This window comes from Oncorhynchus keta, chromosome 27 (assembly GCF_023373465.1).
Source record: "Oncorhynchus keta strain PuntledgeMale-10-30-2019 chromosome 27, Oket_V2, whole genome shotgun sequence".
Classification (NCBI taxonomy): Eukaryota; Metazoa; Chordata; class Actinopteri; order Salmoniformes; family Salmonidae; genus Oncorhynchus; species Oncorhynchus keta.
In genome coordinates, this window is record NC_068447.1 from 14,016,699 (window position 1) to 14,032,322 (window position 15,624).

At 45.2% G+C, this 15,624-nt stretch overlaps 1 protein-coding gene across 6 annotated transcripts in view; it reads left to right on the top strand.

Annotated features, from left to right (window-relative positions):
* Positions 1–15,624, top strand: part of plxna3 (plexin A3) — a 226,275-nt gene that overhangs the window by 132,485 nt on the left and 78,166 nt on the right. For all 6 annotated transcript variants that reach the window (XM_052481722.1, XM_052481723.1, XM_052481724.1 and 3 more), the window contains one exon: positions 6,779–6,893. In XM_052481722.1, the coding sequence (XP_052337682.1) occupies positions 6,779–6,893 (115 nt within the window). The remainder of the gene's footprint in view (positions 1–6,778; positions 6,894–15,624) is intronic.

Genomic DNA, 15,624 nt, shown 5'->3' on the forward strand with positions numbered 1-15,624 from the left:
GGGAGGCAGCAGCTCAGCATTCTGCTGTCAGAGATTATACAGTGCAGTGTAGCATAGGGGTGAGTATGAGCAGACTGCTGAGACCCTCCAAATGGGATTTGAACCTCCAGGGGAAGGATATGATTAGTATAGGACAAAGTACAGGTTCCTCACGCTGTTCAGAATGCAAAAGGCTTCAGAGCGGAGGGGTGGAGGGGTGACGGGGTGTGGGGAATGCAGACAGGGTCAGAATGAGAGTGGAACGAGGGTTGAAGGAAAATCGCCTGTTATTCTGTCGTCCTCCAATGTGTTGAGAGTCTGACCTCAGCCTGTGCTGCTTATCGTTGATGGTTAGACAGTGTCTGTCGTCTATTGATGGTTAGACAGTGTCTATCGTTGATGGTTAGACAGTGTCAGTAGTTGATGGTTAGACAGTGTCAGTAGTTGATGGTTAGACAGTGTCTGTCGTCTATTGATGGTTAGACAGTGTCTGTAGTTGATGGTTAGACAGTGTCTGTCGTCTATTGATGGTTAGACAGTGTCTATTGTTGATGGTTAGACAGTGTCTGTCGTCTATTGATGGTTAGACAGTGTCTATTGTTGATGGTTAGACAGTGTCTGTCGTCTATTGATGGTTAGACAGTGTCTGTCGTCTATTGATGGTAAGACAGTGTCTGTCGTCTATTGATGGTAAGACAGTGTCTGTCGTCTATCGTTGATGGTACAGTGTCTGTCGTCTATCGTTGATGGTTAGAAAGTGTCTGTAGTTGATGGTTAAACAGTGTCTGTCATCTATTGATGGTTAGACAGTGTCTGTTGTCGATTGATGGTTAGACAGTGTCTGTCGTCTATTGATGGTTAGACAGTGTCTATTGTTGATGGTTAGACAGTGTCTGTCGTCTATTGATGGTTAGACAGTGTCTGTCGTCTATTGATGGTAAGACAGTGTCTGTCGTCTATTGATGGTAAGACAGTGTCTGTCGTCTATCGTTGATGGTACAGTGTCTGTCGTCTATCGTTGATGGTTAGAAAGTGTCTGTAGTTGATGGTTAAACAGTGTCTGTCATCTATTGATGGTTAGACAGTGTCTGTTGTCGATTGATGGTTAGACAGTGTCTGTAGTTGATGGTTAGACAGTGTCTGTCGTCTATTGATGGTTAGACAGTGTCTATCGTTGATGGTTAGACAGTGTCTGTCGTCTATTGATGGTTAGACCGTGTCTGTCGTCTATTGATGGTTAGACAGTGTCTGTCGTCTATTTATGGTTAGACAGTGTCTATCGTCTATTGTTGATGGTAAGACAGTGTCTGTCGTCTATTGATGTTTAGACAGTGTCTGTCGTCTATTGTTGATGGTAAGACTGTGTCTGTCGTCTATTTATGGTTAGACAGTGTCTGTCGTCTATTGATGGTAAGACAGTGTCTGTCGTCTATTGATGGTAAGACAGTGTCTGTCGTCTATTGATGGTAAGACAGTGTCTGTCGTCTATTGATGGTAAGACAGTGTCTGTCGTCTATTTATGGTTAGACAGTGTCTGTCGTCTATTGATGGTTAGACAGTGTCTGTCGTCTATTGATGGTAAGACAGTGTCTGTCGTCTATCGTTGATGGTTAGACAGTGTCTGTAGTTGATGGTTAAACAGTGTCTGTCGTCTATTGATGGTAAGACAGTGTCTGTCGTCTATTGATGGTAAGACAGTGTCTGTCGTCTATCGTTGATGGTTAGACAGTGTCTGTAGTTGATGGTTAGACAGTGTCTGTAGTTGATGGTTAGACAGTGTCTGTAGTTGATGGTTAGACAGTGTCTGTAGTTGATGGTTAGACAGTGTCTGTCATCTATTGATGGTTAAACAGTGTCTGTCGTCTATTGATGGTTAAACAGTGTCTGTCATCTATTGATGGTAAGACAGTATCTGTTGTCTATCGTTGATGGTTAGACAGTGTCAGTAGTTGATGGTTAGACAGAGTCTGTCGTTGATGGTTTGACGGTGTCTGTTGTCTATTGTTAATGGTTAGACAGTGTCTGTCGTCTATTGATGGTTAGACAGTGTCTGTTGTCTATCGTTGATGGTTAGACAGTGTCTGTAGTTGATGGTTAGACAGTGTCTGTAGTTGATGGTTAGACAGTGTCAGTAGTTGATGGTTAGACAGTGTCTGTCGTCTATTGATGGTTAAACAGTGTCTGTCATCTATTGATGGTTAGACAGTGTCTGTAGTTGATGGTTAGACAGTGTCTGTCGTCTATTGATGGTTAGACAGTGTCTGTCGGCTATTGATGGTTAGACAGTGTCTGTCGTCTATCGTTGATGGTTAGACAGTGTCTGTCATCTATTGATGGTTAGACAGTGTCTGTCGTCTATTGATGGTTAAACAGTGTCTGTCGTCTATTGATGGTTAAACAGTGTCTGTCATCTATTGATGGTTAAACAGTGTCTGTCATCTATTGATGGTTAGACAGTGTCTGTCGTCTATTGATGGTTAAACAGTGTCTGTCATCTATTGATGGTTAAACAGTGTCTGTCATCTATTGATGGTTAGACAGTATCTGTTGTCTATCGTTGATGGTTAGACAGTGTCAGTAGTTGATGGTTAGACAGAGTCTGTCGTTGATGGTTTGACGGTGTCTGTTGTCTATTGTTAATGGTTAGACAGTGTCTGTCGTCTATTGATGGTTAGATAGTGTCTGTCGTCTATTGATGGTTAGACAGTGTCTGTCGTCTATTGATGATGGTTAGACAGTGTCTGTCGTCTATCGTTGATGGTTAGACCGTGTCTGTCGTCTATTGATGGTTAGACAGTGTCTGTCGTCTATTGTTGATGGTTAGACAGGGTCTGTCGTCTATTGGTGGTTAGACAGTGTCTGTCGTCTATTGTTAATGGTTAGACAGTGTCTGTCGTCTATTTATGGTTAGACAGTGTCTGTCGTCTATTGTTGATGGTTAGACAGTGTCTGTCGTCTATTGTTAATGGTTAGACAGTGTCTGTCGTCTATTGATGGTAAGACAGTGTCTGTCGTCTATTGTTGATGGTAAGACAGTGTCTGTCGTCTATTTATGGTTAGACAGTGTCTGTCGTCTATTGTTGATGGTTAGACAGTGTCTGTCGTCTATTGTTAATGGTTAGACAGTGTCTGTCGTCTATTGATGGTAAGACAGTGTCTGTCGTCTATTGTTGATGGTTAGACAGGGTCTGTCGTCTATTGATGGTAAGACAGTGTCTGTCGTCTATCGTTGATGGTTAGACAGTGTCTGTAGTTGATGGTTAAACAGTGTCTGTCATCTATTGATGGTTAGACAGTGTCAGTAGTTGATGGTTAGACAGTGTCTGTAGATGATGGTTAAACAGTGTCTGTCGTCTATTGATGGTTAGACAGTGTCTGTTGTCGATTGATGGTTAGACAGTGTCTGTCGTCTATTGGTGGTTAGACAGTGTCTGTTGTCTATTGATGGTTAGACAGTGTCTGTCATCTATTGATGGTTAGACAGTGTCGTCTATTGGTGGTTAGACAGTGTCTGTCATCTATTGATGGTTAGACAGTGTCTGTCGTCTATTGATGGTTAGACAGTGTCTGTCGTCTATTGATGATGGTTAGACAGTGTCAGTAGTTGATGGTTAAACAGTGTCTGTCGTCGATTGATGGTTAAACAGTGTCTGTCGTCTATTGATGGTTAAACAGTGTCAGTAGTTGATGGTTAGACAGTGTCTGTCGTCTTTTGATGATGGTTAGACAGTGTCAGTAGTTGATGGTTAAACAGTGTCTGTCGTCGATTGATGGTTAAACAGTGTCTGTCGTCTATTGATGGTTAAACAGTGTCAGTAGTTGATGGTTAGACAGTGTCAGTAGTTGATGGTTAGACAGTGTCTGTAGTTGATGGTTAAACAGTGTCTGTCATCTATTGATGGTTAGACAGTGTCTGTTGTCTATTGATGGTTAGACAGTGTCTGTCATCTATTGATGGTTAGACAGTGTCTGTCGTCTATTGGTGGTTTGACAGTGTCTGTTGTCTATTGATGGTTAGACAGTGTCTGTCATCTATTGATGGTTAGACAGTGTCTGTCGTCTATTGGTGGTTAGACAGTGTCTGTTGTCTATTGATGGTTAGACAGTGTCTGTCATCTATTGATGGTTAGACAGTGTCGTCTATTGGTGGTTAGACAGTGTCTGTCATCTATTGATGGTTAGACAGTGTCTGTCGTCTATTGATGGTTAGACAGTGTCTGTTGTCTATTGATGGTTAGACAGTGTCTGTCATCTATTGATGGTTAGACAGTGTCTGTCATCTATTGGTGGTTTGACAGTGTCTGTCGTCTATTGTTGATGGTTAGACAGTGTCTGTAGTTGATGGTTAGACAGTGTCTGTCGGCTATTGATGGTTAGACAGTGTCTGTCATCTATTGTTGATGGTTAGACAGTGTCTGTCGTCTATTGATGATGGTTAGACAGTGTCTGTCGTTTATTGATGGTTAAACAGTGTCTGTCGTCTATTGATGGTTAGACAATGTCTGTCGGCTATTGATGGTTAGACAGTGTCTGTCATCTATTGTTGATGGTTAGACAGTGTCTGTCGTTTATTGATGGTTAAACAGTGTCTGTCGTCTATTGATGGTTAGACAGTGTCAGTAGTTGATGGTTAGACAGTGTCAGTTGTCTATCGTTGATGGTTAGACAGTGTCTGTCGTTTATTGATGGTTAAACAGTGTCTGTCGTCTATTGATGGTTAGACAGTGTCAGTAGTTGATGGTTAGACAGTGTCAGCTGTCTATCGTTGATGGTTAGACAGTTTCAGTAGTTGATGGTTCGACAGTTTCAGTTGTCTATCATTGATGGTTTGACAGTGTCTGTTGTCTACCGTTGATGGTTAGACAGGGTCAGTAGTTGATGGTTGAACGGTGTTAGTAGTTGATAGTTAGACAGGGTCAGTAGTTGATGGTTAGACAGGGTCAGTAGTTGATGGTTGAACGGTGTTAGTAGTTGATAGTTAGACAGGGTCAGTAGTTGATGGTTAGACAGGGTCAGTGGTTGATGGTTAGACAGGGTCAGTAGTTGATGGTTAGACAGGGTCAGTAGTTGATGGTTAGACAGGGTCAGTGGTTGATGGTTAGACAGGGTCAGTAGTTGATGGTTAGACAGGGTCAGTAGTTGATGGTTAGACAGGGTCAGTAGTTGATGGTTAGACAGGGTCAGTAGTTGATGGTTAGACAGGGTCAGTAGTTGATGGTTAGACAGGGTCAGTAGTTGATGGTTAGACAGGGTCAGTAGTTGATGGTTAGACAGGGTCAGTAGTTGATGGTTAGACAGGGTCAGTAGTTGATGGTTAGACAGGGTCAGTAGTTGATGGTTAGACAGGGTCAGTAGTTGATGGTTAGACAGGGTCAGTGGTTGATGGTTAGACAGGGTCAGTAGTTGATGGTTCGACAGGGTCAGTAGTTGATGGTTCGACAGGGTCAGTAGTTGATGTTTAGACAGTGTCAGTAGTTGATGTTTAGGCAGTGTCAGTAGTTGATGGTCAGACAGTGTCAGTAGTTGATGGTCAGACAGTGTCAGTAGTTGATGGTCAGACAGGGTCAGTAGTTGATGGTTAGACAGGGTCAGTAGTTGATGGTTAGACAGGGTCAGTGGTTGATGGTTAGACAGGGTCAGTAGTTGATGGTTCGACAGGGTCAGTAGTTGATGTTTAGACAGTGTCAGTAGTTGATGGTCAGACAGTGTCAGTAGTTGATGGTCAGACAGTGTCAGTAGTTGATGGTCAGACAGTGTCAGTAGTTGATGGTCAGACAGGGTCAGTAGTTGATGGTTAGACAGGGTCAGTGGTTGATGGTTAGACAGGGTCAGTAGTTGATGGTTCGACAGGGTCAGTAGTTGATATTTAGACAGTGTCAGTAGTTGATGTTTAGACAGTGTCAGTAGTTGATGGTCAGACAGTGTCAGTAGTTGATGGTCAGACAGTGTCAGTAGTTGATGGTCAGACAGTGTCAGTAGTTGATGGTCAGACAGGGTCAGTAGTTGATGGTTAGACAGTGTCAGTAGTTGATGGTCAGACAGGGTCAGTAGTTGATGGTCAGACAGTGTCAGTAGTTGATGGTCAGACAGTGTCAGTAGTTGATGGTCAGACAGGGTCAGTAGTTGATGGTTAGACAGGGTCAGTAGTTGATGGTTAGACAGGGTCAGTAGTTGATGGTTAGACAGTGTCAGTAGTTGATGGTTAGACAGGGTCAGTAGTTGATGGTCAGACAGTGTCAGTAGTTGATGGTCAGACAGTGTCAGTAGTTGATGGTTAGACAGGGTCAGTAGTTGATGGTTAGACAGGGTCAGTAGTTGATGGTTAGACAGGGTCAGTAGTTGATGGTCAGACAGGGTCAGTAGTTGATGGTTAGACAGGGTCAGTAGTTGATGGTTAGACAGTGTCAGTGGTTGATGGGTAGACAGGGTCAGTAGTTGATGGTTAGACAGGGTCAGTAGTTGATGGTTAGACAGGGTCAGTAGTTGATGGTTAGACAGGGTCAGTAGTTGATGGTTAGACAGCTTCAGTCATCACAGGTGTTTCATGCTCCTTAGATGCATTTTCTCATCATAATCATAATTTTGATTGCAGCTGAAACAGCATTTTAGGGCTCTAATGAATTGCTAATTTCTAATTGAAAGTCAGCTAGAAGATGATGCTGACCTTGGCCATTGTTCCTGCAAGCTTACCAGCCTGTTTCTGCTTCAAAGCAGCAGAGGTTGATGACATATTGGATCTCTTTTGTCAAAGTCTGGCTGTTTAATCTGAGAGCTCACACTCTCCCCCTTGTCTCCCCAGGTGCACCTCATGCGTGAGCAGCCCCTTCCCCTGCAACTGGTGTAAATACCGCCACATCTGCACCAACAACCTGGCAGAGTGCTCCTTCCAGGAGGGACGCGTCAGCAGCGTGGAGGTAAGAGACTATACTGCCCACACAGACAATAATGAATAGCCATCTCACAGCAGACTGAACACAGGATGAGGCCGCCAGGGTGACAGGAAGTGTGGCCGTGGAGCTGCCTGCCCGGTTCTGTTATTCACAGAATCTCAGCGATGCGGTCCTTTACAGCCCGTGGAGAATCCAACCTGGTCATGACCCCGTGAACCTGGGTCAGGCTGACCCCATTATCTAACACAGCTTTCCCATTGTTTTGTGTGTGATTCACTACAGCTGGAACCATTTAGGATACCTAGTCAGTTGCCTAACTGAATGTATCGGAGAGGTGGTGGGGGGCTGCCTTAATCAACATCCACATCTTCGGCACCTGGGGAACAGTAGGTTAACTGCCTTGCTCAGGGGCAGAATGACAGATTTTTACCTTGTCAGCTCAGGGATTTGATCCAGCAACCTTCCGGTTACTGGCCCAACATTCTTTCATTGTCTGCACTGTTCAGAAGCCAGCTACTGCTGGGACCCATTTTCTACACTGTTCAGAAGCCAGCTACTGCTGGGACCCATTTTCTGCACTGTTCAGGAGCCAGCTACTGCTGGGACCCATTGTCTGCACTGTTCAGGAGCTAGCTACTGCTGGAACCCATTGTCTGCACTGTTCAGGAGCTAACTACTGCTGGGACCCATTGTCTGCACTGTTCAGGAGCTAGCTTCTGCTGGGACCCATTGTCTGCAGTGTTCAGGAGCTAGCTACTGCTGGGACCCATTGTCTGCAGTGTTCAGGAGCTAGCTACTGCTGGGACCCATTGTCTGCAGTGTTCAAGAGCTAGCTACTGCTGGGACCCATTGTCTGCACTGTTCAGGAGCTAGCTACTGCTGGGGCCCATTGTCTGCACTGTTCAGGAGCTAGCTACTGCTGGGACCCATTGTCTGCACTGTTCAGGAGCTAGCTTCTGCTGGGACCCATTGTCTGCAGTGTTCAGGAGCTAGCTACTGCTGGGACCCATTGTCTGCAGTGTTCAGGAGCTAGCTACTGCTGGGACCCATTGTCTGCACTGTTCAGGAGCTAGCTTCTGCTGGGACCCATTGTCTGCAGTGTTCAGGAGCTAGCTACTGCTGGGACCCATTGTCTGCAGTGTTCAGGAGCTAGCTACTGCTGGGACCCATTGTCTGCAGTGTTCAGGAGCTAGCTACTGCTGGGACCCATTGTCTGCAGTGTTCAGGAGCTAGCTACTGCTGAGACCCATTGTCTGCACTGTTCAGGAGCTATCTACTGCTGGGACCCATTGTCTGCAGTGTTCAGGAGCTAGCTACTGCTGGGACCCATTGTCTGCAGTGTTCAGGAGCTAGCTACTGCTGAGACCCATTGTCTGCACTGTTCAGGAGCTATCTACTGCTGGGACCCATTGTCTGCAGTGTTCAGGAGCTAGCTACTGCTGAGACCCATTGTCTGCACTGTTCAGGAGCTATCTACTGCTGGGACCCATTGTCTGCAGTGTTCAGGAGCTAGCTACTGCTGAGACCCATTGTCTGCACTGTTCAGGAGCTATCTACTGCTGGGACCCATTGTCTGCAGTGTTCAGGAGCTAGCTACTGCTGAGACCCATTGTCTGCACTGTTCAGGAGCTATCTACTGCTGGGACCCATTGTCTGCAGTGTTCAGGAGCTAGCTACTGCTGAGACCCATTGTCTGCACTGTTCAGGAGCTATCTACTGCTGGGACCCATTGTCTGCAGTTTTCAGGAGCTAGCTTCTTGGAGTGGTCTCAAAGTTCCATTCAGTCCTAAACTTGGCATTCTTTGTCGTATTGAACCATAGAAATGTTGTTCTCCCATCTTTTTAAAAGCAAATGTAATTTCCTTTTGTTTATATGCTGGCACTTTAAGATGGGCGAACTTGGTTATAGCTTGTGCTATAGTGTTGTATAAGACTTGTTAAAGTGAATAGAACTGGAATCATGTTCAATCACCATGCAAAATCATTCTGGCTATGGATACGAAGGATATCAACACATTAACACGCCAGCAGTTAGGCAACTGACTAGGTATGCTAAATGGTTCCAGCTGTATACTGATTGAACTTGCTCTGCTGGGAGTTTACCTCCATGTTTTGATTTTTGAATTCTGCTTTTCCACTAAAATCATTAATAAAACTGATAACTAAAATATTGTGTTATTATTGTTAGTGTTATGCTGATTAAAAATAATAATAAAAAATGAACCCGAAAGGTTATTCGAGGAACCATTGAAGAGCCCTTTTAATGGGGTTCTTCAAAGAACTTTTAGAGGTTCTCCCACAGTTTCAATTTGTAGAACCCCTAAAGGATACTCCAGGAATCTAGAGTGTACTGTGTGATTTTTTTTCTTTCCATGGTACCTCACAATATTTGGTCCAGTGTGTTATTTGATGTTTTATATTTAAACAAATCTTTGTCTGTCTCTGCTCATTCCCCAATGCCTCTGAGAGTACTAGACCATCCAACTTGGCCAAATGATGGTTTAGTGACAGAGAGTGACACCAGAGTAATTGGGCTTACAAAAGCCTGCATCTCATAATGGCTTTGCATCAATCCTACCCTTCTCAGTACACATTGATTACACACTTGACTGGGCCACAGACCAGCTGAGAAGCCCAGGCTCAGACTGTACTGCAGTAGGGGTTTTTCAGCAAGTGATGTTCAGAACCAGGCTCAGGAGTGGCTGGGGCTAGGGGAGAGAAAAGCTGTTCAGAACCAGGCTCAGGAGTGGCTAGGGGAGAGAAAAGCTGTTCAGAACCAGGTTCAGGAGTGGCTGGGGCTAGGGGAGAGAAAAGCTGTTCAGAACCAGGCTCAGGAGTGGCTGGGGCTAGGGGAGAGAAAAGCTGTTCAGAACCAGGCTCAGGAGTGGCTAGGGGAGCGAAAAGCTGTTCAGAACCAGGCTCAGGAGTGGCTGGGGCTAGGGGAGAGAAATGCTGTTCAGAACCAGGCTCAGGAGTGGCTAGGGGAGAGAAGGGCTGTTCAGAACCAGGCTCAGGAGTGACTGGGGCTAGGGGAGAGAAATGCTGTTCAGAACCAGGCTCAGGAGTGGCTAGGGGAGAGAAGGGCTGTTCAGAACCAGGCTCAGGAGTGACTGGGGCTAGGGGAGAGAAATGCTGTTCAGAACCAGGCTCAGGAGTGACTGGGGCTAGGGGAGAGAAGGGATATTAAGAGAAAAGACAGGGGGGTGGAAACACACACCCTTCGGCTTTTGGCACATTAGAATTTTACGCTTAACTGAACATCAAAGAGATGCCTTATCTGGCCTTATCAGACAGAGGCAGCCGGCAGCAGGGTGGGCAGGGCCTACCCGTCACAGCCTCCCCCAGCCTGCTCCAGCCTGACCCAGCCTCCCCCAGCCTGCACCAGCCTCCCCAAGCCTCCCCCAGCCTGCTCCAGCCTGACCCAGCCTCCCCAAGCCTCCCCCAGCCTGCTCCAGCCTGACCCAGCCTGCCCCAGCCTCCCCAAGCCTGCCCCAGCCTCGCCAGAATCCTTGCCCCAAAGTGCCACAATTGACAATCTCCTTATTTCACCCCGAAAAAAAGGAATTACTCAGTGAAAAAGAGTGACTCATGTACTGTTGATACTGGAGGGGGAATATTTTGGAGAAGCAGGCCATGACACTCTCCTCTTCCTCTGCTCCCACAAAGAAAGAAAGAAAGGTTGATTCACAAAGGAGCACACATATCATGGGAAGATTTTAGAAGTAGGCTTGGACTGGTATGCTGCGATTCAACAAGTTCACTGTCATTTGCTGTTAAGCCATGGGGAATAAACCATTTTCATGTGTGCCAGCTGGCTGCCAGAGCTTTTCTTCTCATTCTATTATTCAACTGATAGTGTTTCTGTCCAGTGATCTGAAGTGTCTCTATCTCTGTGTCTGTGTGTGTGTGTATGCGTGTCTGTCTGTGTGTGTGCATATGCGTGTCTGTCTGTGTGTGTATGCGTGTCTATCTGTGTGTGTATGCGTGTCTGTCTGTGTGCGTATGCGTGTCTGTCTGTGTTCTTTTGCGTGTCTGTCTGTGTGTGTGCGTATGCGTATCTGTGTGCATATGCGTGTCTGTCTGTCTGCGTGCGTGCGTGTGTGTGTGTGTGTGTGTGTGTGTGTGTGTGTGTGTGTGTGTGTGTGTGTGTGTGTGTGTGTGTGTGTGTGTGTGTGTGTGTGTGATTGTGTTCAGTGGAGCGTGTCTCATCTGCAGCCCTGTCCTCCAGTGTGCTACCATGGCTGGGTTGGCCCTGGGTTGGCCCTGGGTTGGAGAGGTGCTTCAGAGAAACAGCGGGGGTACTCCAAACAGACAGAGAGACACGGGTGTGGGCTGTAGGGAGGAGATGTGTTGCTCCCCTAAGGCACTGGACACGCCAGCCAGCCAGATCCTACTGTATAATCCACAGCACAGTGGCCTTCTTCAGCCCGGGAGTGTGCAGAGAGAGATAGGACTGGATCAGAGCAATAGCTGAGCTCCGTCCAAACTCACCATCCTCCACAAGGCTACATGGCTCACAGGAAATGAGGAAATGAAAAATGAAAAACAAACACCTTTCCAACTAATCTATTGAAGAAAATGTTTATGATGTATATATATACCTGTTTAGAATGTTCAAGCCCTGAGTAATGTGTTGTCATTTAGATACACTGGCATCATTAGGCAGTGTATTCAGTGATGTTATGATGACTACTACTGACATTGGATAGATGGTCCCTCATTACTGGTCCTTCACCAGGTTCATTAGGGTAGGAAAGATCATCTCTGTGGGGACCAACACCAGTTAACTGTTTGGTTTCTGAGAGCGGAATGTTTTGAATCTGTGAAAACTGATATGGGTTTAAATAGATCTAACGTAGATGTGTGCTGCAGAACATTTGGTAGTCCACATCATGCATACAGAGTTTTTAAATAGGCTTGAGAGAAAGGTTGTTTTTTTTCTACATGAATTGGTTTGTTAAACCGAGAGATGGCAGAGTTGTTCACGACCAAGGATGCTCTTTTATTCTCAGCTTCAGCTCCTCAATTGAGAGGATCAAAGTAGGAATCGATTTTCCGTATGAGGAGAATCTTCTAGCCCCGCCAGCCAGCCAGCCTGCCACAGAGACCAACAGACAGACAGGTACATAGATACTGTGCTGCCTGCTCCGTCTCACATTGTCCCCCACATTAGGAGTCTCAGTTAATAACGCCATGCAAATATTTAGCCTTAAATGGAGCTCCCCACCAGGTCAGGGGCAATGTCTCACTGAGACTCCTAATACTTAGTGAGATCTCAGGGGCAATGTCTCACTGAGACTCCTAATATTTAGTGAGAGCTCAGGGGCAATGTCTCACTGAGACTCCTAATACTTAGTGAGATCTCAGGGGGAATGTCTCACTGAGACTCCTAATACTTAGTGAGAGCTCAGGGGCAATGTCTCACTGAGACTCCTAATACTTAGTGAGATCTCAGGGGGGAATGTCTCACTGAGTCTCCTAATACTTAGTGAGAGCTCAGGGGGCAATGTCTCACTGAGACTCCTAATACTTAGTGAGAGCTCAGGGGGAATGTCTCACTGAGACTCCTAATACTTAGTGAGAGCTCAGGGGGAATGTCTCACTGAGACTCCTAATACTTAGTGAGAGCTCAGGGGGAATGTCTCACTGAGACTCCTAATACTTAGTGAGAGCTCAGGGGGAATGTCTCACTGAGACTCCTAATACTTAGTGAGAGCTCAGGGGGAATGTCTCACTGAGACTCCTAATACTTAGTGAGAGCTCAGGGGGCAATGTCTCACTGAGACTCCTAATACTTAGTGAGAGCTCAGGGGGAATGTCTCACTGAGACTCCTAATACTTAGTGAGAGCTCTGGGAGGGATGTCTCACTGAGACACCTAATACTTAGTGAGAGCTCAGGGGGAATGTCTCACTGAGACTCCTAATACTTATTGAGAGCTCTGGGAGGGATGTCTCACTGAGACTCCTAATACTTATTGAGAGCTCTGGGAGGAATGTCTCACTGAGACTCCTAATACTTAGTGAGAGCTCAGGGGGGGATGTCTCACTGAGACACCTAATACTTAGTGAGAGCTCAGGGGGAATGTCTCACTGAGACTCCTAATACTTATTGAGAGCTCTGGGAGGGATGTCTCACTGAGACTCCTAATACTTATTGAGAGCTCTGGGAGGAATGTCTCACTGAGACTCCTAATACTTAGTGAGAGCTCAGGGGGAATGTCTCACTGAGACTCCTAATACTTATTGAGAGCTCTGGGAGGGATGTCTCACTGAGACTCCTAATACTTAGTGAGAGCTCAAAGACACGTTTTTATATTGGCCTTTCCCAGAGGACCCCTGAGATCAAAGAATGTGCTGCTGGGCTCTCCAAAACAACTGTCCCCCTCTGTGTTGTGTCTCAGTGGGACGGCCCTTTATTAACGAGCGAAGGCCCAGTAATTAATTGTGGGATGAGTGACAGAGGAGCCATTATCCCGGCAGGAAGCAAGGAAGTGGTCCTGGCACTCAGTGGTGGGTAGCGGCCACAGAGGATCAGGAATTGACACTGATTGACACAGATTTCACCACCAGCACATTACTGAGCCCCCTGCACAGAAACCAGTGGCCCATTACTCACTGTGTATCCAGAGGCCACTGTACTGCCACGCCTTGCCCAGGGAAGAGCCGCACAGGGTCAAGACCCCCTTCCCAGTCTTCTCTTCTCATACAGGAGTGACGATAAGCTATCTTGTTTTTTACATTACAAAACACTTTACAAGTAAAACATCAAGATCAGATTGGTTCCCTGCAAAGGGTGGCTTTTTGAAGAATCGACATGATTCCATATGTGTTATTTCATAGTTTGTCTTCACTATTATTCTACATTTGAGAAAATAATTTTAAAAAACAAAAGAAACTTTGAATGAGTAGGTGTGTCCAAACTTGTATGTATGTATGTATGTATGTATGTATGTATGTATGTATGTATGTATGTATGTATGTATGTATGTATGTATGTATGTATGTATGTATGTATGTATGTATGTATGTATGTATGTATGTATGTATGTATGTATGTATGTATGTATGTATGTATGTCCTTTAGACTTATTATCGGGACATTACTCAACGGTGCTGTTTGTGGTCGTTGATTCACCCTCATAAGGACATGCACAGTGTCACAAGGATTTGAGAGGGAGGTTATAAGCAATTACATGCCCTTATTATGTTGAAGATATGGTCTGGTTGCAGGTGACAGGCTAGCTATAGCAGGCCAATGTAGAGGACTAATGCTAGTTATGCCAGTAAAGCCACTTAGATTTCACAATTTAGGTACAGTATGTCATGTTACGGTTTTCTTCCTGGGAAGGAGAGGAGGACCAAAATGCAGCGTGGTTATGGTTGAACATCTTTAATAAATATGATAATGATGAACAATATACATATACAAAACGTGGAAAATCCGAAACAGTCCTAACTGGTGCAAAACACAGAGAGAGGAAACATCCATGAAATACCCAAAGAATATGGCTGCCTAAATATGGTTCCTAATCAGAGACAACAATAAACACCTGCCTCTGATTGAGAACCACTCTAGGCAACCATAGACTTACCTAGAATACTACACTAAACACAACCCCGTCAATCTACAAAACCCCTAGACAAGACAAACACATACAGTGCCTTGCGAAAGTATTCGGCCCCCTTGAACTTTGCGACCTTTTGCCACATTTCAGGCTTCAAACATAAAGATATAAAACTGTATTTTTTTGTGAATAATCAACAACAAGTGGGACACAATCATGAAGTGGAACGACATTTATTGGATATTTCAAATTTTTTAACAAATCAAAAACTGAAAAATAGGGCGTGCAAAATTATTCAGCCCCCTTAAGTTAATACTTTGTAGCGCCACCTTTTGCTGCGATTACAGCTGTAAGTCGCTTTGGGTATGTCTCTATCAGTTTTGCACATCGAGAGACTGAATTTTTTTCCCATTCCTCCTTGCAAAACAGCTCGAGCTCAGTGAGGTTGGATGGAGAGCATTTGTGAACAGCAGTTTTCAGTTCTTTCCACAGATTCTCGATTGGATTCAGGTCTGGACTTTGACTTGGCCATTCTAACACCTGTATATGTTTATTTTTGAACCATTCCATTGTAGATTTTGCTTTATGTTTTGGATCATTGTCTTGTTGGAAGACAAATCTCCGTCCCAGTCTCAGGTCTTTTGCAGACTCCATCAGGTTTTCTTCCAGAATGGTCCTGTATTTGGCTCCATCCATCTTCCCATCAATTTTAACCATCTTCCCTGTCCCTGCTGAAGAAAAGCAGGCCCAAACCATGATGCTGCCACCACCATGTTTGACAGTGGGGATGGTGTGTTCAGGGTGATGAGCTGTGTTGCTTTTACGCCAAACATAACATTTTGCATTTTTGCCAAAAAGTTCAATTTTTGTTTCATCTGACCATCTTCCACATGTTTGGTGTGTCTCCCAGGTGGCTTGTGGCAAACTTTAAACAACACTTTTTATGGATATCTTTAAGAAATGGCTTTCTTCTTGCCACTCTTCCATAAAGGCCAGATTTGTGCAATATACGACTGATTGTTGTCCTATGGACAGAGTCTCCCACCTCAGCTGTAGATCTCTGCAGTTCATCCAGAGTGATCATGGGCCTCTTGGCTGCATCTCTGATCAGTCTTCTCCTTGTATGAGCTGAACGTTTAGAGGGACGGCCAGGTCTTGGTAGATTTGCAGTGGTCTGATACTCCTTCCA